The sequence below is a fragment of the Prionailurus bengalensis genome, chromosome A3 (assembly GCF_016509475.1).
Source record: "Prionailurus bengalensis isolate Pbe53 chromosome A3, Fcat_Pben_1.1_paternal_pri, whole genome shotgun sequence".
Lineage (NCBI taxonomy): Eukaryota > Metazoa > Chordata > Mammalia > Carnivora > Felidae > Prionailurus > Prionailurus bengalensis.
In genome coordinates, this window is record NC_057354.1 from 58,660,685 (window position 1) to 58,688,579 (window position 27,895).

General features: G+C 44.3%; 1 protein-coding gene across 4 annotated transcripts in view; it reads left to right on the top strand.

Annotated features, from left to right (window-relative positions):
* RFX8 (regulatory factor X8) overlaps window positions 1-16,588 on the top strand; it is a 257,473-nt gene extending 240,885 nt beyond the window's left edge. For 2 of the 4 annotated variants that reach the window (XM_043603128.1, XM_043603129.1), the window contains exons 13-18: window positions 1,113-1,171; window positions 2,791-2,947; window positions 5,366-5,460; window positions 8,648-8,762; window positions 11,578-11,894; window positions 16,222-16,588. In XM_043603128.1, the coding sequence (XP_043459063.1) occupies window positions 1,113-1,171; window positions 2,791-2,947; window positions 5,366-5,460; window positions 8,648-8,762; window positions 11,578-11,894; window positions 16,222-16,398 (920 nt within the window). In that variant the 3' untranslated portion in view covers window positions 16,399-16,588. The remainder of the gene's footprint in view (window positions 1-1,112; window positions 1,172-2,790; window positions 2,948-5,365; window positions 5,461-8,647; window positions 8,763-11,577; window positions 11,895-16,221) is intronic. The other 2 variants (XM_043603130.1, XM_043603131.1) reach the window with 1 other exon arrangement.
* The last annotated feature ends 11,307 nt before the right edge of the window (window positions 16,589-27,895 follow it).

Sequence of the window (27,895 nt, forward strand, 5' to 3'; positions counted from 1 at the left end):
CGGGCTCCCTCTGTCCTTCCCAGAGGCACTTCAGAGCCTCTTAGTTGATCATCCTGCCTCCAGCCTCACCCCCTCAGTCACACTCCTCTCCACACCTAGTGATCATTCTACACAGTGATCTGACCCATTAAAACCTTCCATGGCCCCTGCTGCCTGGAAAGTCCCCTATGCAAAGTCATTCTCAGCTTGGCCTCTGGCCTCATCTTTGTCCCCAGCCCCCTAGGGCGTCCCTCCACTGGTGCTCCTCAGCAACACAAGACAGGTTGTCCCCAAAAAGGCCCTTATTCCTGCTCCTGCCTGTGCCTAGACTGCCAACCCCATCCGCAACCCCCTCCCTCACCCCCCACTCCTCACCCTTGCTAACTCCTAACTTGCATGTTCTAAGTCATCCCTGACACCTTCTTCCAAACAGGCCTCTCCCTTCCCTCAGCAACCCCCACCCCCACCAGCACCCCCTTCCTTCCTTCTTCCCTATGCTGCTCTCACACTGCCAGAGCACTTACCCTGCTGTGGGGAGGGAGTCTGCATGTCTAGTGACCCATCCTCGGGGGGGTGAGCCCCTAGAGGGTAGAGGCTGCATCCTTTATCCAAAAACCTGGCAAATACCCAGCAAACATTTATGGAGCAAATGCTGCACACATATCGGTCATAAAGATTTGTCAGATGAATACATGCACACATTCCCTTTAGATTTTCTCTTGTCATCCTTTCCTTTCCTTGGGTCATTTTTTGAGGAGAGCACTGTAGAGATGACAAAGTCGGGGAACTCAAGCTTCCTGGGCAAAAATCTTCAACTCCTTTGAGCCGGTGTATCAGATGTCGGGGTTACATCATTTTATGGTACAAGGGAGGGGGGACTGAGGGGAAGGGGTGGGGGGAGGGGGGTGTTTTAGTCAGTGGCCCCTGTCAACCTCTCCTAGCCATTCGGGAAAGGGTCAGCGGGTGGTGGGAAGCAGGATACACAGAGGTCTCCCGATGTGGAGGGCAGTTTAGGCGGCTATACCTTCCTAGGTAGATGTGTGTGCCTCTGTCTGTGCCTCCTCTCCCCCACTATGTACATGAGAACTTGAAGCTACCCTGTCAGTAATGGCCACGTGTATTGTCCTTAACAGAAGTTACTGTGTTTGTCAAAAGACTAAGAAGAAAGACATACCTTTCCAACATGGCAAAGGTAGGTTTCGGCCAACATGACAGGAGGGAACAAAGCAGTTTCTTGAAGTGAAAAGTGAAAGCTGCAAGTATTCCCTAAGAGCAGGTGGCAGTTCCCTTTGCAGGGAGGCCATGTGCATCCACTTAAAGGGCAGAGGACAGACAGGAGGACCTTGCTGGCCACTAACTGGGAAGGCCTAGTGGGGCCAAGACTCATCTAGAAGCCCATCCCTCAGCTCCCCTCCTCAGAAAGGTTCTCCCTGCAGAAGAAAAAGCAGAACAAGCAGGTCAATGTTATAAAGTTCCAGAGGAAGACCCCATATAAGAGCAGACCAGGACCAGTTAGGGTCAGAGGTGAAAGGGCATCATGGCAGACAGAGCCCTTCAGCCAGTGCGTGGCCCCAAAGACTCAGTGTGTCCGGGCTGCCAGGTCTCCCTGCTGGATTGATTGTGTAGTTTCAGTGTTAGAGGAAGGCAGACTAGGGCTGAAAGAAAGATTATATAATGCCTGGTGCAGGCCGCTCGGGAATCTGTTCTGAAATCCTATGGACACCAGATCAGGACAGTGCTCTGTTCCAAATCAGCAGGAGCTGTGTTGGGCCTTCCACTTAACCCTCTCCATCCCTCCAGCACAAACTCTCCCTAGACTTTGCATTCCTCGGGGCTGTTTCCTGCCTACTGCTCACAGCCCATCCAGTTCTCCAGCACTTTCTCATTCCTGATTGGGTCAACGGGTGATGGCCTCACAGCAAGGCCTTCATCCCAACCCAACTCAAATGGCAAGCTTGGGTTCTGGAGCCATGCTACTCTGAATCTTATCTTTGTTAACACTATCAGTTGGGAAGGTTTACTGAACACCCCAGGTGCCCTCAGGCTCCTCCTCAGTGAGATGGAGGTGGCTCTAGAGCCTGCTCCTGAGGCTGGTGTGAGGATGGCCATCCCACAGACTCCAGGAATGTAAGGGACTGGATTGGCGCCCTTGGCCAGCTAAGGAACTCAGCTCCCAGAGGCTGAATTCATGGCCCTCCCTCTGAGAGGAAAGGACAGGGACAGCTTCTGAGTCCCCGCAGCCACCCTGTGGAACCAGTCAACACTCACTCTGCAAAGCCACATTTCCCTTGCAGAAGCTCAGTCACTTACTGTGTTCCTCTCTAGAGTAGTTTAGGCTTGTGGAGTGGGGTGCCCTGAGAGCCCCGACTGCTGTGAGCAAACCACTCTGAATGCTTATTTTCAGAAATACAGTTCTAGAATGTATGAAATTCAAACACGTCAGTTGTCATTTAGGATTCAGTTTTAATCCACTTCTCTTTCTCCTCAACAAAAAGTCTTGGTCATTTGGAGAGGGGGATTAGGCAAAAGTAAAATGCCAAGGGGCGCCTGGGTGGCTCAGTCGGTTGAGTGTCCGACTTCGGCTCAGGTCATGATCTCGCAATCAGTGAGTTCAAGCCCTGCATTGGGCTCCGTGCTGACAGCTCGGAGCCTGGAGCCTGCTTCCGATTCTGTGTCTCCCTCGCTCTCTGCTCCTCCCTCACTCAACGCTCTGTCTTTCTCTGTCTCTCAAAGATGAATAAATGTTAAAAAAAAGTAAAAAAGTAAAATGCCAAGATTTAATGAAGTATTATGCTTCCCCATTATCTTTAGACTATGAGAGTGGTATTGAAAAACAACAAGAGGGTCAATGTTTTGAAGTCGGATCTACATGCCATCATCAATCAAGGTGCTTTGGACACTTCTAAGAAAGCCCTGCCGAGTAACCCGTGCAGCACGGCTGACCTGGAGATGCACACGGAGATGCAATGTAATCTTCCTTCTGCAGCTCACGTTACTGGAGCGCTTGGGATATATCTGGGGCTGCCCGGCCATCACTAGTTTATGAGTTCTTAATAGAGGTAGAACCTACTTTACTCTTTAGTATTATACTTTATCTGCTCGCACACCTCTTCCTGCAGGGGTGAGGAACACCCAAGGGAACACTCCCAGGGTCCACCAGGCCACCAGTGCTAGTACATGTTTGTTGAATGAATGAACAGATGAGTGTGGTTGTTGCCTCACAGCATCTCCTTCTGGAAATCAACCTGGAGTGTCTCCTTTGGAAGAAAAGACTTCTTCATCAATCTTGTACACACACAGATTCGAAAGTGTCTTTTCTACCCTTGTCTGAACTGGATTGAATGGCCTCCCTGCCTTGCCAGATTCTGCTGCCACTATTGTGAGCATCATCAATTATTATTTTTAACAATGTGAAATTTAGCCATGGTGCTTTTACTGTGTTTTGCTACTTTCCAAACAAGTGATAGTAAGTATGTGGATATTCCTGCCCTTTGCTATCTGTCATAATTAATTTTTTTTAAAAAATCTCCCTTCCACAAAGAGCTCGGCAAGCTGGCTGACAGCATCGTTCCATCCTGGGGAAGCAAGAGTAGTGAGAGAAGGAGCTGTCCTCGCTCAGGGGGAGAACCTGGGTGCTGTTTCAGGAGGAGAGCTGCAGAAGGTGTACGACCTCCTCCCCCAGACTGTAGGCGAATCTCTAGGCCCCTGTATGAGAGTCGCCGGGGGTGGGCCATGGGGGCCGTGCTCGGTTGGCACCCATTCCAGACACTCCACCAGGGAGGCCTGGGAAGGTCTACTAGCTTCATCCTCCACGAGCCTGACTCTGTCCTGGTACACGCAACTCTGCATAGAGCTCTGCTTCCCCAGAACCTGTGAGCTCCTTCGGATGTCAGCCGTGGCTTCTTCATCTTGCTCCATCCAGCACAGTGCTGGCACAGGGTAGCCCTTCAGTGCTTCATAACTAGATGAGTACCTGGAGTCGGCAGTGCATACATGCACTGCAAACTATCCTCGCCTCTTTCTTTAACCTTGAAGTAGGGCTGACTTTGGTAGGATTTACCAGTTATTAAAATATTTAAATAGGTCCATACTGGGCCACCTGGGTGGCTCAGTCGGTTGAGCATCCAACTTTGGCTCAGGTCATGAGCTCACAGTCTGTGAGTTCGAGCCCCGCGTTGGGCTCTGTGCTGACAGCTCAGAGCCTGGAGCCCGCTTCTGATTCTGTGTCTCCCTCTCTATCTGCCCCTCCCTTGCTTGTGCTCTATCAAAAATAAATAAACATTTAAAAAATTTAAAACAAAATAATAAATAAATAGGCCCATACTTTTTGGCTAGTAGCCCCTGCCCCTGTTGCCTGGCCATCCCAAATCCCAGCTCCTCCCTAGGATCTCCCTTTCCAACCAAACCAGCAATGAAAAGGTGAATACCTAACCCAGCAAGCTTCAGAGATATGGACAAGCAGTCCTCATTAGTAGGAGCCCAAAAGGCCTCCCTCCCAGGCTACTGGCTCTCCCCAAAGCTCCAGGTGCTTGCCCAAACCCTGCTTTTGCTCCTGCTGGAGCCCAGGGAACCCCAGGAAGGCATGAGGCCTCTCTCCCAGATGCCTGCCCAGTCCTCCTGTGTTCCTGCTGGCATTCTTGTGGACGGAAGAACTTCCAAGAGGGCACAGAGCCAGCAGGGAAGCAGTATGCTGGTAGCCACGGCTGACACCTAGCAGGCAAATGCTTGAGGTGTACCTCAAAGATCTGCCAGATGAACCCTGGCCAAGCCTCAGTCAGGGCCATGGCAACCTACTCGGTTTTCTAAACTCTGCTGGGTCCATGGCTGCATTCAAAAAGGCGAGAGAGCCAAAGGCTGTTCTTTGCTAAGTGCTGCCTGTGCAGGTGCAGGAGCCAAGTCCCAACGTCACATGTGCTGGGGCTCCACCCTTCAGGTCTGTACTAACTGAGTTTATAACCCCAGGCAAGGCACATCCCTCATCAGCTTTGATGTCCACCATCAGTTTCGAGGACATTAATAAACTACCCCTTTTGTGAACATGGCAAGGATAGGTGAGGTCATGTCTGTATCATGCAATGAGCTCATTTCTAGCTGGGTTCTGTATAATTACAAGGTGTAGTTATTATTTCAAAATATTTTTTTCCATTTCAACAAGTGACAGAGGTGGTTCCTAAGAGGCAAGACCACATAACTCTGAACTAGTTGACCGCAGAGGTGACAAATCCGGCTTTAGAATTCATGCTTTGTGTTCAGAAGGGGTGTGAGGCCCCAGGGAGTTCCTTTAAACTACTGTTCCAGTATCGTCCCCTAGGTTACCTCGTACACAAATACTTACAGTAAAATCCTGCTACTTGGCTCACAATCTTTTTGTTTCTTTTGTCTATAGGTTTAAGCAGTTTGATTTCTTTGCTGGGGACATCCACAGACCTCAGTGTATTCCTGAATTGTCTGTCTTCAAATCTCCAAGCATTTGTCTTCCAGGTACAAAACCATATTTTTAAAATTTCTTGAATTTACATCCAAGTTAGTTAGCATATAGTGCAATAATGAGTTCAGGAGGAGATTCCGGTGATTCATCCCCTATGTATAACCCCCAGTGCTCATCCCAACAAGTGTCTTCCTTAATGTCCCTTACCCATTTAGCCCATTCCTCCACCCACCACCCCTCCAGGAACCCATAGTTTGTTCTCTATATTTAAAAATCTCTTATGTTTTGTCCCCCTCCCTGTTTTTATATTATTTTTGCTTCCCTTCCCTTATGTTCATCAGTTTTGTACCATGATATTTTTTTAAAGGGAAGAAGGGGTTGTTGATCATTCCAGCTACATTTTAGCACCAGTGCCCGTGACCCGATGAAATGAAAGAGTTTTCTCTGGCCAGAAATGTGTCATTGCTGGTGCGGGTGTTAAAGATAGGGAAGTGGTGTCTCACTCCTGTAGCAAGGCAGGAATCAGAGGCTGGCACATGCAGGTGTGTGTTTGTGGGTAAGCATGTGCTCTTGGGTGAGCACATGTGGGCTCAGGTGTGTGTGCAGGTGAGAATGTATATGCAGATGAGTGGGGGTGGGTGAGCATGTGTGTGTGAGTGACCACTAGTGAGTGTGTGTACAAGTGAGCATGTGGGGGAGGCATGCGTATGCAGGTGAGTGTGTGTGTGTGTGTGTGTGTGTGTGCGCGCGCGCAGGTGAGCTTGGATGAGTGTATGTGTGCACCAAGCAGAAGTGTCTAGGAGGAGGGGCAATTTTGTCTGTTTGAGGAGAATGGCACTTTTCTGGGTACTTTGCAGAACCATCCCAATAAAGCATCAGGCTTGATTTCACAAAATCAAAGATGAATTGTTTTCAATATAGATGGGTTTCGTCCTTCCGGTCGACTTGAAACTTGGGTGTTCCTTGAACAGGGAGGGTTCTTTGCTTAACTGTCATCATCCTCTGCTTCCACAGCCACACTGTAAGAGCTGAGAATGCTGTCCAAGAAAGCTACAGCACCCTTGTCCTAGTGGCCCACGGTGGGTGGGGCATTGTCCTCTGAAGTCTGAGGCCATCAGGAAAGGCCTTGATGAGGGAGGTGGGGTTTAAACTGGGGTGTGGAAGGTGAATAGGATTAAAACAAGCTAAGGGAGCGATGTCCCCACGAGAGACCTGAGCAGAATGAGCATATGGAAAAAGGAGGATCTGTCTAGGGAAGAAGAAGCAGAGATCTCTGGAGGAGACTTAGAGGGCCTGTACCGTGAACATGACTTTGGGCTTTCTCTGTTTAAACTTCTCGTCACATTTCTTTCTCTCCTCTTTCCTGCCCTGCCTGTTCTTGTCCGTATGCCTGTCGTCCCCATCAAAGAGAAAGGGCACAGACAATACCTGAGACAAAGACTGCAGGCAGCACTGGGATCGCACACCTCATAGAGATGAACCAGAAAACTTTCCAGGAAAGAACTTGAAGGTCATTCCCAACCTTTGGCAGGTGTCTGTTTCCGTTCTTTGCTTCTGGGTGATAATCATTCCAGATTCTGTATGGCTTTTATCTCTCCCCGTCGGTCTTTGGCAAAGCTTATTTATAACAGTGGTAAACATGTTTAGGGCCATGATGCTGTGGAGACATTTATTCACATGAAAGCTTCACCCACAGAAGCTTTCAAGCCTCTGTTCCTTGTTTTGGGTATTCACTCCACCTCTGACTTTAACCAAGATGAGCCCTCTGATACCAGTAATACCAGACCTGCCTTGGAGCAGCCAGAGGGGCTCATCTTATTTTAGACCATGTAACATGTTGTATTTCCCAAGACTCCACCACCCTATCTTCAGCCTTCACCAATGAAGCATGTTAGAAAAATGGTGTTTTTGTAACTGCATGCCTTTGAAGGGCTTGTTTTTGTAAAGCAGCTTGGCTGATAAAAAGCAGTGTATTGTCAATAAAATACTCAGACTGTTAAAATGTAAGCCCTTGGGCATGTGGGAGATGACTAATGGCTTCCGTGGCTAGCATCTGGCAGCTCGCTAGCAGAGGGAGATGTTCAGCTGCGTCACGTGTTCGTTCTCCCCGTTCTTGTGCAGTTGGGGCCCAGGAGCAATTTCTGAACACGGGAACCTGAGGTGCCACGTGGGTGGCGAGCGGAGGAATATTCCATACTGTTGAGGGTTTATGTCTAAACGTCTAAGCAGAGAGCTGGTCGCCCGCAGCTACTTCTCTTGATGCTCTAAAAAAGTATCCTTGTGTCTGTGAAGCAGGGCTTCTCCCAGGAGCCCCATTTAGACGATCAGAAAGACTGGCGGGGGGTGCCAGAAGCCACGGGGGGAGCGGGGTTCATGTGTTCCCAGAGCCCAAGGCACTCCCAGTGAAGGCAAAGGAAGGAGAGAAGCAGTGATGAGAAAGGGGATTCCTTCATTCCTAGACAGTCTCAACATCTCCTCCTCAGAGATATGTGGCTAAGCCAGTGGGTGGTCCACATATACGATGAGGCTTAGGAGGCTTTGGGGCATTCATTCCAACGTTTGCATGCGAGATTCATATGATCCCATGGGTTTGTAATTCATTGCAAGCACGGCCCAAGGCAGCTCCCAGTCTGGTTAGTTTCTCAGCCTGCACACAGACAGGCATCTCACCCACACCCAGTTAAGTGCTATGCAGGCCGTCGGCTGGCCTCAGCTCTGTTGGCCCCACGGGTGGGACCTGCCAGTCCTCAGATCATTCACCTGACGCAGCGGCCAGCTTTGTGCTTTCCAAAATCAGTGCCATTACCTTCATGATTATGGGATTCTGTGCGACTTTTTCACACGAACGGCCTTGGCAAGGATAAAACAGCCACCGTCTCTCTCAATGGCTACCGCCAGGTGGGCTTCAGTGAGGCTGCCCTGCAGGATTTCTCTGTTGCGCTTCACAAATGACTTCTTTCATGGGGTTAAAACAAAAAATGTAGGCCAATCTCCCACCTCTTTCCTTCTCTCCACCAACTTCAAAGCGTTCTTCTCTGGAATCATCTCCACAGGAGAGGCCACAAGACCAGATATAGGCCAGTGTGCCTCTGCCTCTCTGCCCGCCTCATCATTTCCTCTTCCTCTTCTCCTTGGGCCACTTGGGAAAGTCTGCGCATGACACCTATGCGCATTTGAAAACATGATCTTCTTGATTTTGTCATAAACCCCAGCATTTTTTTCCTCACAAAAATGTAATAGCCAAGCAGAAACAAAGAAGAGTTTATCAAATTGGCCGCCAGCTTCCAGCTGAGATGGAATTTCCTTCTTACCACTGTGAGCAAAGCCATGACCCTCTGCCACAGAGATAGTTTTGGTAAGTCAGAGACTACAAAACATTTTGTATTCTACCCTTTAAAAATGTTATCATAGGGGCACCTGGGTGGCTCGGTCGGTTAAATGTCCAGCTTTGGCTCACGTCATGATCTCATGGCTGGTGGGTTCGAGCCCTGCATTGGGCTCTGTGCTGACAGCTCAGAGCCTGCAGCCTGCTTCAGATTCTGTGTCTCCCTCTCTCTCTGCCCCTCCCCACTCACATTCTGTCTCTCTGTCTCTTAAAAATAAACATTAAAAAAATTTTTTTAATGTTATCATAAGTATTCTCCGTGTTCTACATAGAATCCAGTCATCTCCTTTTCACCTTTTATTTTTTTTTTATAAATTTTTTTTTAACGTTTTATTTATTTTTGAGACAGAGAGAGACACAGCATGAACGGGGGAGGGGCAGAGAGAGAGGGAGGCACAGAATCAGAAGCAAGCTCCAGGCTCTGAGCCATCAGCCCAGAGCCCGACGCGGGGCTCGAACTCCCAGACCGCGAGATCGTGACCTGGCTGAAGTCGGACGCTTAACCGACTGCGCCACCCAGGCGCCCCTCCTTTTCACCTTTTAAAGCAAAATACAACATAGACACAGAAAGTCATACAAAGCCATAACAATCATTTTTTTTTAATGGCAACATGATACATGCTTCCCTTTCCCATTCCATCATGGTTGGATGTCTTAGAAGCTTCCCCAGGTTTTTATTTGTTTGTTTGTTTGTTTGTCTGTTTGTTTGTTTTAAGTAGGTTTCAAGCTGAACACAGCCCAACACGGGACTTGAACTCGACCCTTAGATCAATAGTCGGATGCTTAACCAACTAAGCCACCCAGGTGCCCCACCTTTGTTTTTGAATTGTGTTCTTGGGACATGTTAAAGAAAGCACCCAGGAAGCCAACTAAGATAGAAAAAAAAAGTGGGTTCTTTGGGGTGCCCATATTTAAATTTTATAAATAACAGTTGATAAAGTCATCCTTGTACGCAGATAGTAGAAAGAGTGAAATAGCATCCATTGCAAACTTTCTGGTCAAATGGGTGGTCTTTCTCTGTCAGAGAAGCTCACGTCTGTCACATATGTGGCAAAGATGGTGTGTAGGAGAGCTGTAGGAAGGGAATTTCACCCCTGAGCCCTCCAGCCTCATGGAAAGAATCACTCACTCCAACGGCTATTTATTGTGTCCCTACAAAGTCGCAAGTGCCTTCCTGGGCACTGAGCATACAGTAGTGGAAAGACAAAGTCTCCACCCCTGTGATCTTGCACACTAATCAGGGTGAGGAATCCCTGCTCTAGAGATGTCCTCACAGCGAGCAGATGGAACAGGGAAAAGGAGATAAGCCCTATGGTAGACCAGTTTTGCCAACACTCTGGAAGGTGGCTGCTGTGAGTTGCCATGGAGATGACACCCATTGGTAATGAGGTTTCCCCTTTAATGAAGTCCAAATGACTCTGCTTTATGCTAATGCTCTCCCAGCACAAAGTGATGGCGCAGGGCTCACATGTAGTCATGGAAAGAAACCCAGCCCTGAAGCTGTCGTCCCCTCCCCCAGTACACTTTCTTTGGATCCCTGTATGAAGCCCAAGAAAGTATTTACACCAGTTTTTCCTCTTCACATGGTTAAGTGGGCCAGAGGGAGGTCAGGCTCATTCAAGACCCTGTCCAGCCATCCCATCTCACCCAGATCTATCAAGGAAAAAAAACATTGTATAAGGCTTTGATATGGACAGAAGTTTGCTTGAAATGGACAAAAGGCATTGAAACAGGCAAAAGGTTCAGCACACTGGTCTGAGTTATCTCTGTCTTTCATTGTGTTTGAGTTATTTTACAACTCTTGTCCAACTGATGATAATGCAAATGATCCTCCTTCAGGGAAATGCAAACTAGCTGTGTCAGGTGGATGCCATTGATTACTGTCCTGAGGACAGGTCTGTTGAATTTGTGTAAATTCTTCTCTGTCTATATATGGTCAATGCTTTGAATTCTCTTTTGAACCAGTTGCAATATTTTACTAACTTCCTCTTTAATAAATGACACATGAGTTCTTTGACACCCATTCATTTTATATCTGTATAAAGAGTCAAGGTTTTACCTTCATTAAAAAAGTGTCTTTTAATGATAGCAATAAGCCAGATCCCCCTCCCCCACATCCCACCCCAGCCCCGCTTTTCAGCCTAATGTTAATTATCTTTTTCTTTTCTGGAAAACCAAAGGGATTTGGAGCGTTTCGCTGAGTCACATGCCCTCCTGTCTCCCCTACCAGTCTCGCTGAGGGCATCCCTTGCAGGCCCACGTGAGAGAATGCCAGCCAGCTTCCCTCCCCCACTTCCCTCACCACAAGATGCAGCCACACAGACTGCAACAGGGGAAAGGCATAGCTACGTTTCCAGCTCTTTCCAGCCTCCTAAGGGCATCTGGCTCCCTTCTGCACTATACCTCTGCGTCTCCCAGCCTGTCCCTTATGGCCCAGCCTCATGTGCCAACCACGGGAGGCCAAGGGGGCACATTCTCCAGCTCTGGGAGCGGCATCTCTTTCTCTGTGGGATTTGTTTTTCTCCCACCTCACACCAGATGGGTTTTAAGTTCCCCTTCATGACTCAGGCTATGTAACTGTGCTTTCTGTCCAAAAGCCTCCTTGACTGGGATTCATGGGTATGGAATGCCTGCCTAGGACCCCTGAGGATCTGCTATAGGAGTGAGAAGGTCCCAGTACACAGGAGTTGAAAGCCCCAGAAAAGTTGGTATTTCCACAGTGATCTGTTTATTTGTCCATCTGTCTATATCTAATTATTCATTTGGGCTTGTTATTTCAATGTAGGCTCCTGGCATCTGTTTCATTTGCTGCTTCTGGAATATGTGATTCATATACTTCAGTCATGCATAGAAGAGGAAGAGGACGACGATGATGTGGGAAATCTCAAGGAAATGCTACCAGATGACCAGTCTCTTGTCCAGCCAGACCAGGCAACCTTCCACCCTCCAGATTCTTCACCAGCCCTGGCATATGACAGCCCACATATGGATCCACATCGGGTGATGCTGAAACACATAGGCCAGAGCCGATGTCCTGTGGGTGTGAACAGTGTGTTTCTCAGGGTCCTGGGCTTCCTGGTGGACACTGACACAGGTGATAAGGTACAGACACAGGGGCAGGCTTGGCAAGGGAAGTAAGAACTATCACATGGTTAGGAAATCCACGAAGATCATTCTGTCCAAACAATGATACACGATTCTAGACTCATCTTTGCTTCAGGAGATTTTTGCCAGGGGTGATGATAGTAGTTTATCTGTTAATCACTGGTCAGCAAACGTTCATGGTGTATAGATTATGTACCAGGCACACTTAGAGCTGTGGAATATTTGGATGGCCTGGGTCTTGCCTTGCCAGAGTTTGCCAGGCATGCTTATGATGAAATTTGGAAGAAAGAATTCCTGAGATGTTTTTGGTGCAAAAAGGTGATTTTATTATAGCATGGGACAGGACCCGTGGGCAGAAAGAACTGCACTGGGATTGTGAGGAGTGACTGATTATATACTTTTTGATTAGTGGGGGTTAGGGATAGCATAAGTCTCAGGAATTTTGAAGCAAGGCTTTCAGGACCTTGAGGGGCTAGCTACTGTTAAGATAAGGTTTAGTCTGTAATAAAACATAAACATTAATTTGCTAAGGCAGCCATGACTTCCTTGAGGAAGGTCACACTCCGCATGTTTCAGGTGTCTGTCCGTGGGCTGCAAGCTGTAAGATTTAGTTTAAGCTACATTTCTCTTGACTTTGTTTTCCTCAGTAGTTAGGCTAACTGAGCTAACTAAACTAAGAGGTAAGCCCTGAAACACCTCTGCCATTTGGGATTTTGAAAAGATGGAATTGGGGTACATCTTGAAAGATATAAAAAATAAGAATTGCTATTTCCACCTACTATACAACTTTTCTATACATTATCTCCAAGCCATACAGCCCTGCAGAGTATTTGCCCTTATCATTTCTATGCCATGGCTGAGGGAACTGAGGCTCAGAGAAGCTAAGTGACTTGCAGGAAGTCACACAACAAGTAAATAGTGGAATGGAGATTGGAACCCTGGCCTGCCTGATCTCTAGTCCATTCTTCTCCCACAGCACAAGATCAGAGGAGGGTGGTCCATGCCCGAAGGAGAATAGGACACAGATTGCAGAGTTCAGAGAGGGGACCTTGAGTGCCAGAAAGAGGAGCCAGACTGCTGGAGCAAGCAATTGAAACTCCTCCATTGCCTGGGGAAGTGGAGGGTGCCTGATGTAAAAAATTGTCTTAGTACTAATTTCTAAACCTTCTATACACATGTTTGGAAGTGTAGCCACTTTACATAGTATTTCTTTTGCACCTGCAAGTTCCCTCCCCTTTTGAGAAGATGAGGAGTTGAGCTGAGTAGGAGATCCAGGCAGGGCCATTGCCCTTCACCTGAGTTAACGGTGGTCTTGACCATGGGAATAAGTCACAGCCTGAAACAGTTCAATGTCCTACAGTCCTTACAATAACCAGAACCTCACAGGGACCTTTCCTTCCTGAATAAACCCTCATTCCAAGTACACCAGAGTGCAGAGAACCCTGTTATTAAGCACTACTTGGACAGAACACCGTACTAGACAAAAATAATATGAGCCAGAGTGAAAGAAATGCGTGTCAGGTTTACACATTCTCTGGTTTTGGTCTTTGTTTTCTTGTCTTGCAATAGTTATGTTCATATATCCAGCTGCCTTTGATGCTGTTGGTGGAGTAGGTTCAGACATGTATGTATAAATAAGAAACTCACCTCCTCTGTGAGTGTGTATGTGAAGCAGACATGACAGATAGGCATGAAATAATGACATACTGGCCTCAAATCAGGGACCCAATGGTGGGGGCAAGGAGAGCTGGGCCCTGTTAGGAGAAGGAGCAGCTGGGGACAGTTAGGGCATCACTCACGAGCTGGTATTTCAGGGCTGCTGGCAGAGAGAAGGCCCAGTTAGATCTGAAGAAGGGACCAGTTGGCCAGGCTGTGCCCAGGAAAATGTCTCTCCCTGCACCCTGACCCTCTGGAAGAAATGTCCTGTCCTGGCAACAGGGCCCTGCAAGGGCTGGCCAGTGGGAAACTCACCTGAGTACACTATGGAACATTGTATGGAGTCCTAACAGGACAAGGAATTGTGCTGGACATTCAGCTCCAAGTGTGCACATCTCCACTCACTGGCTGGGGAGAGAGCTAGGACTGTAGACAATTTGACATGCCCCTTAGTCACCAAGGTAACCAGGAGTAAACTTCGTGTTGGGTATGTAAATGCATCGTTTCGACAACACAATGAGATGTACCATCATTGTTCCCAGTTCACAGATAGCATAACTGAGGCTTATGAAGGGTTGAGTAATGTTTCCAAGGTCACCTCACTAGTAACTGACAGATCAGAGATTCAAACCTTCGTAGATCTCCTTGCAAAACTGTCCCTTCCTAGCACCCTCTCTCTTCCCAGAAGGTGCTGCCATGTGCTCTAATTCCAAAAGCAGTGATGGGAATAAATTAGAAATACCTTCAAGTCTGATGATTTGGGAACATAAGTGGGCAGTCTAGTACATAACTTCCTAGATGAGATTCAAATTCCCTGTCTTCCACTTCTTAGCTGAGAATCTTGGGCAAATTGCTTAATTTATCTGTACCTCAGTCTCTTTATCTACAAAATAGGAATAATACTATCTAATTCCATAGGGCAGTTATGAAGCTTAAATAAGTCAATCATTGTAAGATTCTTGGAACATAAGTTAAGTACCCATAACCATTAGTCATCATTATTAATTCTCCAATGAAACCTCCTAACCTGAGCACCTTTCACCACACCCCACCCAATCCCCTAGGAACTCTGAAGTTCATTGCAGTGGGGTTTGACCTATATTTAATTGGTGGAAACAATAGAGAAAGACATTAACTACTTAATTGAACTACATAATAAAGCAATACAGGCAGATGAATGTCAGATAATCCAAGGTAATATGCATTAGAGATTAATTAAACCTGCCTCTGTTTGTGCATGCTTGCTGAATTAGCTATAATGACTTAAACACTCTAACACCAAAAAGTTACGCTCATCTAATTTTTATTGCATTCATTATTCGGCATTTGCACTCATCATCAACAAAAAAGCACACCCTCTGTGTCCCATCTGCATTCATCTGCCACGAGTTAACACCCCATTCAGCTGCACATCTGTGGCAGCCTCGTTCTTGGAACAATTTAGTGCCGCCCTGCACCTATGATAACAACCGAAGTCAGCATTCTGGACTGCCATATCCATCTGCCACTCTTCCACATTCTAGCAATGTTCAAAATAGGAAGGTGCCAAGGAATGTTTAAGAATAAAGTGAAAAAATCACACTGATATTAAATAAGAAATATTCTTTTTAAAAACACACTACACAGTTTTCACTTTAGGGCATGTACTCAAGGATTAAAACATGGCAAAAATATTTTAAAACAAGCAACTCTTTAGCTCTAGGACAGAGGTAAAGACAATTTTTTTGAGAGAGAAGAAACACATCTTCTGGTTGGGTGGTGATGGTTATTGTCAAATTTAGGGAGGAAGAGTATGAAATACTTTCACTAACCTTGCATTTGAAGTTGTCGTGTACCCATCTTTGTCAAAATATGTTGACTTATGAGGGGTGGGGGGTTATCGATAAAACAGGGCCAAGAAAATACATCTCTGTCAGTCTGAAAGTCATCATGTCCAAGGATTTGCTCATCTCCCAAGTACCACTGGAGCTAAGGGAAGGAAGGCATATTATCCCTGTTTCTCTGATAGGAAGACGTGCTAAGTGAAGTTAGATGTGTTAGCTGAGAGCAGGTGCTTAAGCTAACATCAGAATCTGAATCTCCCAAATCTCTTACTACCCAGCTGAGTGTTAAATTAACCAATGACTATTTTCATGGTCCTCCCACCCCTACCTTCCTTATCTACTGGCATGCTTGATGGATGGTGGAGGAAGGGTCTGTGTGGGAATTTGAGCCAAGAATACAGGGATTGGTCTCCAACTGGAAGGCAGCCAAAGTGATGAGCATTACAGCCACCTGGAGCCCCACGGACATTTCATACGTTTCTTCATGATTTTCACACCAGATCCACACTCTCCCGTGTCCTTGATGGAAGTGTGCTGGCTTTATCTCAAGTGGTCACAAACAACCGCAGGCCCATTCCTTTTCCTAAAGACAGCCCACCTGCCTCACCCTCCATGGCCTCTCTCTCTTGTACCATCCGAGGGTTAAGATTCTCTCCCTGCCGTCCTCAGGCCTTGAGCATTCCTCAGAGAAATTGGGATCTCCAGTAGTAGGAGTAAATAAATGCAGAAGCTTCTGGTTAGGTCTGTGAGGGCATGGTGGAAGAATTCAAATGGTGGGTCCTGCAACAGGAAATCATATAATTTCTCTTTTTATCTTTTCCTTGTGACTGTTTCCCCCCTTGCAGCTCATCCAGGTATTGTTGGAGGACAAGGCCACCGAAAGCACCTTCAAACTCAGCCTTCCTGTGGGACAAGAGGCCCTGGTAACTCTAAAAGACGGACAAAAATTTGTAATTCATGTATCAGATGTACCCCAAAGCTCTGAAAATATTTTTTTCAGGGAAAGCAACGCTAATATATAAGATCATTTCTTAGAATAGGACATGAGAAAACATAGATTTTCACTCTTAAAAATATATTAAGTGCTAAAGCTTTTGTATTGATGAGAAAGAAGATTTTATGTACATAATAGAGGTAGCATTGTCTATTTTGTGTTTATATGTATTTCAAGCAGTTAGTTTAGGTGAATCATATAAACTGATTTGGAGAATATTTTTTGCTTCTGTTGCTTTTCTTCAGGGCTTTTCAAGTGTTTTTACCAGGGACTTAATAGAAGAGAAGTTTGAGAAATCTTGTGAGTAGAGAAATGGATAGATCTCTAGCGAGAGATAAAATTTGAATACAAACGGGTACAACCAGTAAAAGGCCAATGGTAACATTTTTCTTCCCCTTGGCAGGGTCCCGATTGAAATAGAATTTGTGGAAAGATCTCCTCAGGCAGTAAGAAACAGACAAAATGCAATTTGATACCAACAGTTAGGCTTACTTATTGGTCCATTAAGAACATTCTTGAAGTGAGGTCGAATTTTGAACCCAACAATGTCTGCAACAAATGGTGATGCCCTGCTTTGAGTCACTTTTTATTGCTCTTTGTTGCAAAATCCTGAGAAATGTTGAAACTAAGAATAGATCATTCACTGCTAAGCCAGATCAATATTTATGTAACTGATTATAACATTTAAAAGGAATTTAGCAATTCATGCTTAACATGACTTCTGGTATAAGAGGAAATAATAGAGAATATTTTATTGATCTCATGTTATATAAGAAATGAACTAAATTTCCCTAAATGCTTGGAAATTTTAAAGAAACACGAACTGTGTCACTAGATTTGTTAAGAATTATGCATCTTTATAGTTAAAGGAGCAATCATTATTTCAGGGCCCTTTACTACTACATTTAATAGGTTATCTCATTAGTTAAGCTCTCTGGGAGTAATAGTTTATCAAAGAATTACTCAGGGATATTCCTTTACTCACTGTTCAGTGACCTTGCATATCATTCATTTGCTCACATGTAAGTGGACAGATGGGAGACAAGAAACAAAGGTAGCAACAAGATGTACCAGATTGGGAATAGTGAATTTTATTTGCATATTTTGAGGTAAACTGATTAGCCGAGAGCTAGCAGAGGATATTCAGTCCTTCAAAAAGCTAACCAGGTTCATCAAAGGCAACAATCTGAATTGCTTATCTCTGGGGTCAGAAGTTAGGTTAGGGGATGAGGGTGGGTAGTAAGAAACAGGAGAGGAAGAGGCTTCTGGGACCCCTGATAGTGTTCCAATCTGCCGTTCAAGTGTGTCCACCTTGTGAAAATGTGTCACAGAGCTTATGACTTGATTTGATTAATTTTCTGCTTTATGCTATGTTTGAAAGTGTATTTTTTTAAGTTTATTTTATTTTGAGAGAGAGAGAGAGCACGAGTGCGGAAGGGGCAGAGAGAGAGGGAGAGAGAGAATCCCAAGGTGACAGACCCTGCGCTGATAGCACAGAACCTGATGGGACTCAGTGTCACCAACCATGAGCTCATGACCTGAGCTGAAACCAAGAGTCAGACACTTAACCGACTGAGCCACCCAGGCACCGTGAACATGTGTTTTTAAAATAGAAGGTATTGCATATACACTGGGTATTGCATTAGAGGCTCCTGGTGGGGGAATGGCTAAGAAGCTCATAGAAGGATTTCAGGACAAAGTGAGCCAGCTTGGAAAGCCACCAGGTTCAACGAACACTGATGTGAAAATGGAACCACACCTGCCGTGTACATCTTTGTTTTTCCCTCTCAATCCACCTCGCTGACAACCTGAGGCAGGAGGCCAAGCAAGAAGAGAGAATCTCCCCACATCCACCTCCCTCACCCCAGGCCTCAAGACCCAATACAGTTCTCAGCCAGGACAGAGGAGAAGCTTTCATCCTTAATAAAGTTTGACATTTTGATTATTACACTGGATTAGACATTTTAATTACTCATCAGAGATGGTTCTTGTTTCGTTCATGGCAAATTATGCTCAGAGACTGAAATTGTCTTTGCCAGTAATTTATTTAACAAAAGTTCACTGGGGGAATTATAATTTATAATAATAATATGTCACAAGCCAGTAGCATACAGGATAATGTCTCTTCATGAGCCAATAAGGAAATAATATAGTCCAAACCAGTGATAGATTAATTACACTACTGTTCTAGGCAAAGGGTAGATGAAAGAAAAAAAAAGACCAAATTTAATTGAGGTGTACCTTTCTGCAAGTTGGTTCTCAGAAGAGTTGGCTTAGCCAACCAAGAGCTGACGTCCAGCTGCCAGCACAGATCGCTAGAGCACAATGCTAGCAGAGTGAAGAGGCCCGTGTTTACGGGCAAGATCTCTTTTGTGGGTCCACTGCACGGTTTACACCACTGCCAGCAAGGAGTGTAGCCTTCATTGTGGCAGGAGCTAATGTCTCAAGGTCTTCAGAGAGCTATTGAGATCAGCCAAGAGTAGCCTTGCTCAGACGGAACACTCTTGGTGAGTCTTCACAAATTCTTGGTATTAAGGGTTTCCTCTCTGTAGGCACTCAGTAGCACAGCTTGGGTGACATCATTCTGACATGGCCTCCCCAAATGTAAATCACCCTCAGATCAAGACAACTTCACTTAAACTGTAAAGAAGTGGACTTGAAATGATAACAATACACAACGGTTGCTATGACTGGTAGTGTGGTGTATAAAAGCAACTGGTGGTCTGTTATCTGAACGCGAACACGATTGTAAATAGCCACTGCCTCTAGCCCCTTCCCCAAACCTGGGTTTTTATCCAAGAGCCAGAAATAATTCATAGATCAAGTGACAAAGGTTGTTCTCTGCTTGCGCCATCTATCGCTTCACAATTTCGGCATGACAAACTAATCCTTAATGGCTTAAAACAGCCACAATGGATTTATTATTCCTTACCAGTCACCAGGTTGCTTGGACGGTTATGCTGATCTGGGCTGGACTTCATGAACCTCAGCCGGGCTCACTCAGCCATCGTGTTTTCTGAAACAGTAATTTGAAGTAGAAATAATAATGAGACCCTGTACAAACCAATCTTCCCAGGGCACATCGCTGTTGTCAATATGGTACTTACAGAAAGACAAGCACATCAAATAGCACATGGATCTTGGAACGTTAAATTTGCACTCACGATGATGTTAAATCGGAAACCCACGAACAATCTGGTAGCAGACAGATCTTGCAAACACAGAAGTTTGATCTAAAATGTATAGCAATGTGTTCTCAAATATTTGTCATGTATATTCTTTTACCAGGAACTCTTTAAGCATTGGGGATCATCAGTGTACTAAACGGGCAAATCCCTGCTCTTCAGGAGTTTGTAATCCTGGTAGAAGACCCACACCGAACGAAGTAACAAATAAAAGCCAGGTATCTTAGGCAGTGATTCCTAAGTATAATAGTAAAATAACACCCAATAAAGAAAATCATGATGGGGAGGCAGGTGTTACTTCACGCAGGGTTCTCAAGCAAGGTCTCTTTCACAAGGTGTAATCTGAAAAGAGATCTGAAGAAAGCAGGAAAAAAGAAATTGAGAGAGCCTCCCAGAAAGGTGGAAAGTTGAGTAGCACTACCAGGCAGCCCCAGCAGCCTCTTGAAGTTAATGGCCATGAATTTTAAATTATTAAGGGATTTAAAATCACTATTGGTTTCCAGAAATTTGGCAAGCCAGTTTATTTGAACTAATTCATCAGGTGAAAACAACTATATGTGTTGGAAAAAATATAAAATATCTTCTTAAAAGCATCAAAAAGATAGAAACAAATCTCTAGGTCCTAATCTAAAAGAATGTGGAATTTAGTGTGGTGAGCTAAGCACCAAGGCTGCTTTTTCCAATCCCCACAACTTTGAGCTTCAGATTTGAAGAGAGCAGTAGTAGTCAAATACCAGAAGCCAGCCAGGGTAGGAAGTCTAATAGCGACCTTATAAACTGGAACCTCCAAAGGGCTATACACTCCAGGTAAGGGTGAGTAGGAAGTAAACATGCCCCTCCTTCCCACCCCATCCTCACTCCCCACCCAAGATGTGACAAGTAAATTCACTGAATGTATCAGGGTCAGGGGAAAGCTGTCGCCCTCTCTTCTCTCTTTCTCCCAGGCCCTAGCAACCACTCCTTTTATTGACAAATGATACTCAATTGTATGGATATACCACATTTCATTTATCCATTCATCATCGTTTGATGGGACATTTAGGTTGTTTTCCCGTAATGGAAACATGAATAATTTCATTTCCACTTGAATAATGCTTCTGTGAACACTGATGCACAAGTTTTTGTGTAGACATACATTTCATTTATCTTGGGTACATGTACCTAGGAATGAAATTGCTAGTTCATATGGTAACTCTATGTTTAGCCTTTTCAAGAGCAGCCAAACTATTTTCCAAATGGCTGCACCATTTTATATTTCCATCAGAAATGTGTAAATGTTCCACATTTTCACCAATATCTATCACTTGCCTTTTTGATTATAGGCATCCTAGTGGGCGTGAGATGGTATCTCATTGTGGTTTTGACTTGCATTTCCCCAATGACTAATGATGTTGAGCATTTTTCCATGTGCTTATTGGCCATTTGCATGTCTTCTTTGGAAAAATGTCTGTTCAAATCCTTTGCACATTTTAAATAGGCTTATTTGTTTTGTTTTGCTTTGCTTTTTGTAATTGACTTATACATGTTCTTTGGATATTCTGGATACAAGTCCCTTGTCAGATACAGGATTTGCAAATATAACAGTTAATACTGTAGTATGTCTCTGTAACAGAATTTTTTACCTAGCCGAAACTCCCTTATCACACCTGATTAATAAAACAACGTTCTTTCATATCATCTGATACTTAGCCCACATTCAGATTTCTCTACTGACCTCAATAATGGCTCTTAACAGTTGACCCATCTCTTGCATTTCATCTTATGTCTCCTAAATATTTTCATATCTATAACCACACACCTATAATTTTTCATCCCATTTATTTGTTGAAGAAACTGGGTTATTTGTACTATGGAGCGTTCCACATTCTGAATTATATGACTCGTTCCATTGACTCTGTATTTGTGTTATCTAGCAGTTAAAATAGAAGCTTCAGCAGATTCAGGCCAAATTTTTTTCAAACACTTCATAGATAGCACTGTGTACCTCCTACCTGTGCACACTACTACATCACATCAGGCAATACTTGATGTCACTATAAAGGGCTAAATATTTGTGTTCCTTCAAAACTCCGTATGTTGAAGCCCTATACCCCAGTATTCGAAAGTGGAGGCCTTTGGGAGGTAACTAGGATTAGATGAGGTTATGAGGGAGAAGCCCTCATCATGGTATTAGTGCCCTTATAGAAAGAGAAAAACAGGAAAGGTCATGTGAGAACACAGTGAGGTGGCTGTCCACAAGGCAGGAAAAGAGTCCTCACCAGACATCGAATCTACCAGCACCTTGATCTTGGACCTCTCAGCCTCCAGAACTGTGAAAAATAAACGTCTGTTGTTTAAACCACCTAGTCTATGATATTTTGTTATAGCAGCCTGAACAGACAAAGGTAGTCCTTTGTCCCACATTTGGTGAAATTAAGAATTAAGATTCAGGACACCTGGGTGGCTCAGTCAGTTAACTGCCTGACTCTTGGTTTCAGCTCAGGTCATGATCCCAGGGTCATGGGATCAACCTCATCAGGGTCCACGCTGAGTGTGGAGCCTGCTTAAGACTCTCTCTCTCTCTCTCTCTCTCTCTCTCTCTCTCTCTTTCTCTCTCTCACTCTCTCTTTTTCTTTCAAGGGGTACCTGGGTGCCTCAGTTGGTTGAGCATCCAACTCTGCTCAGGTCATGATCTCACAGTTCTTGGGATCAAGCCCCATGTTGGACTCAGCACTGACAACAGAGCCTGCTTGGGATTCTCTCTCTCCCTCTCTCTCTTTGCACCTCCCTTTCTCTCTCTCTCTTTTTCAAAATAAAAAGAATTTAAAACTTTAAAAGTTTCTCACTCTCTCCCTCTGCCCCTCTCCCCTGTTCACACACTCTCAGTCTCTCTCTCAAATGAAAAAAAAAAAAAAGAAAGAAAGAAAGAAAGAAGAGAAACAAAGAAAAGACTTAAGATTGATCATGGGGTTCAGGTGTTGCCAGGATGATCTATCTACTATAAGATTCCACTCAATATTTCATTTAGTATTTCACATATTGATTATTGTTGCCTATATCGATTGCTTCATTAGGGGTTGCAAAATGATTTCTTTTTCTAATGTTCTAATTCCTTCTAGATATATTAGCTGGAATTTGTCTAGAAAGAAAATCTTTCCCATATCAACAATTTGGTTACCTCGAAATAGAATTGAAACATAAAAGGAAAGGCAGGACAAATGCGTGAACTATTTTTACTTTAGAAAAAATAAATTATCAGAATAAATTAGATGCCTTGATAACTTCCAGTGATGACTACTGAAAGCTTGTCTTTTGTTTTTGTTTTTAATCATTATTAACTCAGGAGACCCATTACCAATACTTGTATCTTACACAGTTAACAGTGTGATGTCAAAAGCAGACATTGTACAACCAAAAAACAGACATTGGTGCCTTCTGTGTACAGTTCTATGGCATTTTATCACATATAGATTGTGTAACCACCACTGCAGTCAAGATGCAGCACTCTTCCATCTCCACAAAGAGCTCCCTCATGCTGCCCCTTTACGGTTACACACACCCCACACACCGTCCCTAACCCTTTAGCAACAACTAATCTGTTCTCCACTCCTATAATTTTGTAATTTTGAGAATGTTCTGTAAATGAAATCATATAATGTATGACCTTTTTTTTTTCTTTTTTTTTTAACGTTTATTTATTTTTGAGACAGGGAGAGACAGAGCATGAACGGGGGAGGGTCAGAGAGAGAGGGAGACACAGAATCTGAAACAGGCTCCAGGCTCCGAGCTGTCAGCACAGAGCCCGACGCGGGGCTTGAACTCATGGACTGCGAGGTCATGACCTGAGCCGAAGTCAGACGCTTAACTGACTGAGCCACCCAGGTGCCCCAGTGTATGAGCTTTTAAGACTGGCTTTTTTTTTTTCACTCAATATAAGATCCACCCAAGTTGTTTCACATATCAATTTAGATTTCTTTTTATTTTTTAATTTTTTAATGTTTACTTTTGAGAGAGACAGACAGAGTGTGAGTGGGGAGGGGCATAGAGAGAGAGGGAGGCACAGAATCCAAGGCAGGTTCCGGGCTCCGAGCTGTTAGCACAAGAGCCTGACATGGGGCTTGAACCCACGAATCGTGAGATCATGACCTGAGCCGAAGTCAGACACAACCAACTGAGCCATACAGGCACCCCTCAATTTTTATTTCTGAGCAATATTCCATGGTACGGATGTGCCTGTATGTAACCATTCACATATTGAGGGACATTTGGGTTGCTTCCAGTTTGGGGCTGTTACAAAAAAGTTGCTATGAACAATGATGTATTTGGTTTCTGTGGGAGACACACGTTTTTAGTTCTCTGGGATAAATGCCCAGGGGAGCAACTGCTGGGAGGACAGTAAATATATGTATGCTTAGTTTTTTAAATAACTGCCACCATTATTCTTTTTGATGCTTAAATTATTCCACCTTTTCCCAGTGGAAGTCTTTTCAAGTTGACTCCTGTGTTCTTTTGACATGACCCATTAATCTTTTCTAGCTTTGGGTTTTGTTTTTTTTTTTTTTCTGACCAAGAAGACATCCCAGGCTCCTCTTTACATTCCTAGCTCTAAACTTTATTTTATTTTTTTTTTAATTTTTTTTTCAACGTTTATTTATTTTTGGGACAGAGAGAGACAGAGCATGAACGGGGGAGGGGCAGAGAGAGAGGGAGACACAGAATCGGAAACAGGCTCCAGGCTCTGAGCCATCAGCCCAGAGCCCGACGCGGGGCTCGAACTCACGGACCACGAGATCGTGACCTGGCTGAAGTCGGACGCTTAACTGACTGCGCCACCCAGGCGCCCCAGTCCTAGCTCTAAACTTTAAACTGTGGTTTGTTACCTCTGATTACATGCCTCTCATTGTCCTTGGCAAACGTTTGTGAGTAGGAAGTAATGGGTGAGCAGAAGTTCTGCAATGTGTTCCCTCCCATCACTAGTCAAATCTTTTTGTAAATATACCAAAGGCTAGTGTCCTGCAGCCAAACGTGAGAATGTTTGCTGGTGGAAGAGTCCTTTGCTATGAACTGCTTAAACAAGCCTAAAATTTCTGCAAAATGTTACTAAGCCAAGTAACTGAGTTCCAATTCAAAATAGCTCCTTCTGTATAAGTGCTATGACCACCTGCATCATTGATGAGTAGCCCATGTGGTACTCATATATTCCTAGTAAGACTATGAAATGGTAAAAATCATAATGGAACACAGTTTGACAATGTTTCAGCCTGCTTGAGCTGCTATCACAAAATATCATAAACTGGGTGGCTAAAACCACAGACATTTATTGTCTCACAGTTCTGGAGGCTGGGAAGTCCAAGACCAAGGTTCTAGCAGACTGTTTCTGGTGAGAGCTCTCTTCCTGGCTTGCAGATGGCCACCTTCTCACTGTATCATCACATGGCTTTTCCTTGGTGCACATTGAGAGAAAGAGTTCTCTGGTGTATTTTTTTTTTATTTTTTAATGTTTATTTTTTATTTTTGAGAGAGATGGAGTGTGAGCAGGGGAGGGGCAGAGAGAGAGGGAGACACAGAATCTGAAGCAGGCTCCAGGTTCTGAGCTGTTAGCACAGAACCCAATGGGGGGCTCGAACCCACGAACTGTGAGATCATGACCTGAGCTGAAGTCGGACGCTTAACCAACTGAGTCACCCAGGCACTCCTGGTGTCTTTTTTTTTTTAATGTTTATTTATTTGTTCTGAGAGAGAGAGAGAGAGAGAGAGAGAGAGAGAATGAGAAAGAGTGTGTGAGCAGGGAAGGGGCAGAGAGAAAGGAAGACAGAGAATCCCAAGCAGGCTCCTGGCTGTCAGTGCAGAACCTGACACAGGGTTCAATCTCATGAACTGTGAGATTATGACCTGAGCCGAAACCAAGAGTCAGATGCTTAACCTGCACCCAGGTGCCCCTTTCTGGTATCCTTATTTGGGCACTAACTCTATCAGACCAGTGCCCCATCCTTACAACTTCATTTAGCTTTAATTATTTCATTCGAGGCCCTATCCCCAAATATAGCCACCCCAAACACATGAATTGGGGGTGGGGTGGACACAAACCTTCCATCCACTGTAATTATCTAAATGCCGCACAAAGACAAAGAGACAACAGATACGAAAGACAGGTTAGAGACCAGAGGGAAGGTCCAAAATGTTTCTAAGGAAAGGAGGAAGGAAGAAACCCACACCTAGTTGCATACCAAAGACATAGAGAAGAGTTTTAAAGCCACAGGAGAAATAAAGAACAGTCATCTTCAGAGGTGTGGCCATGAGACTGGAATCTGACTTCTCAGCACCAGCACAGGAACCGAAGTGGAATGAAAGCCTCCATGTGTTGAAAACGGGCCTACTGCTAGAATTCTGTACTCAGCAGAAATATTTTCTGCCAGTGAAACAGAAGTAAACTTCAGACAAACAAAAGAGAGTGTGCCACTAGTAGACCCTTGTTAAAGGAAATTCTAAAGGATATACTTCAGTAGGAAAGAAAATGATCACAAATGGGTGATCTGAGATACAAGAAAAGATAAAGAGTGAGGAGACTGGAGAGTACATAGGTAAATCTAAATGAACGTAGACTGCATAAAATAACAATGTCTCATTGTATTCAGAAAAATACAGCATTAAGACAAAAATAACGTGTAAGTCAGGAAAAGGGATAGTCTTTTGAACAAAGAGTGATGGATCAATTTGATCTCTGTAGGGACAAAATGAACCTCATTCATATACAGAAAATGTTTTTAATGGAGTACAGCCCTAAATGTAACAGATAAAACTATTAAGCTTCTAGAATAAAACATCAAAGATATTTTTCATGGGCTTAGATCAGACAAAGATTTCTTAGAAATCGTACAGAAAGCACAAACCATGAAAGAAAAAAAATGATAAATTAGACGTTACCAAAATTTTAAATGGTTGCTCTTCAAAAGCCACTGGTAAGAAAATGGAAATGCAAGCCACAAACTGGGAGAAAACACTGGCAAAACGCCTACCTGAAAAAGGACTGGTATGGAGAACATATAAAATAACTCTCACAACTCAACACTAAGAAGACACAACCAGATTTTTAAATGAGCAAATATTTACACAGACAATTCACCAAAGAAGAGAGACAAAAAGTAAGCACATAAAAAGCTGCTCAATATTGTTAGCCATTAGAAAAATGTAAATTAAAACTGCCATGAAATGCCACGACACACCTAGTAGAAGAGCTAAAATTAAAAAGCCACTCAATAGCAAGTGTTGCCAAAGATGCAGAAAAACTGGGACTGTCATGCAGCGTCAGTGGGAATGCAAAATGGTATAGCCACTTGGAGGGAAAAGAAAGCTCGACAATTTATTATAAAGGTAAACCTATGGTTACCATACAACTCAGCAATCTTGCTCTTAAATATTTACTCAAGAGAAATGAAAACGTGTCCCCACATAGACTTGTACGTGAATGCTATCAATAGCTTTATTCCTAATAGCAAGATAGATAAATAAATACATACATACATACATACATACATACATACAACCCAAGTAGCCATCAACTGTTGAATGAATAAACAAAACTATGGCATGTCCATACAAGGGAATACTACTCACCAGTAAAAAGGAAAACACTCCTGATACATAGAACAACATGGATTAGTTCATGTGATTATGGAGACAGAGGTCCCATGATCTGCCATCTGCAGGCCGCAGGCCCAGGAAAGCCAGTGGGGTAGTCCCAGTCCAAACACAAAGTTCTGAACCAGGGGTGCCAATGGCGTAAAGGCCCAGCCTGAATCTGAAAACTGGCGAACCAAGAGTGCTGATGTCCAAGGTCAGGAGAAGGTGGATGTCTCAGCTCCATTCAGACCCACAAGGACTGGGTGATGCCCATCCCTATTGATGAGATTAATCTTCTTTATTCATCTACTGATTCAAATGCTAATCTCTTCCTCAAACACCCCCACAGACACACCCAGAAATGTTATTTTACCAGCCATCTGGACATCCCTTAGCCCAGTTAGGTTGATGCATAGAAACATTAGCATTAACAACTACCCCAAAACAATCTGTGGCACTTTTCAATACCAAAGCACTGGAATAAAGAAAATAAAATTAATTCTTACAAATCAATACAAAAACCCACAGGCAAACCAATAAAAATGGGCAAAAGACATTAACAGGCATTTCACAAAAGAGGATATCCAACTGGCCAATGAAAGTATGCAAAGGTGATCAACCAACCACATCAGTCATTAAAATAGAAATGAGACACCATTACTCATCCACCAGACTGGGGGGGTCGGGGGTGGGGAGAGAGAAAAGACAGAAAAATCTAACCATAATCTGTGTTGATGCGAA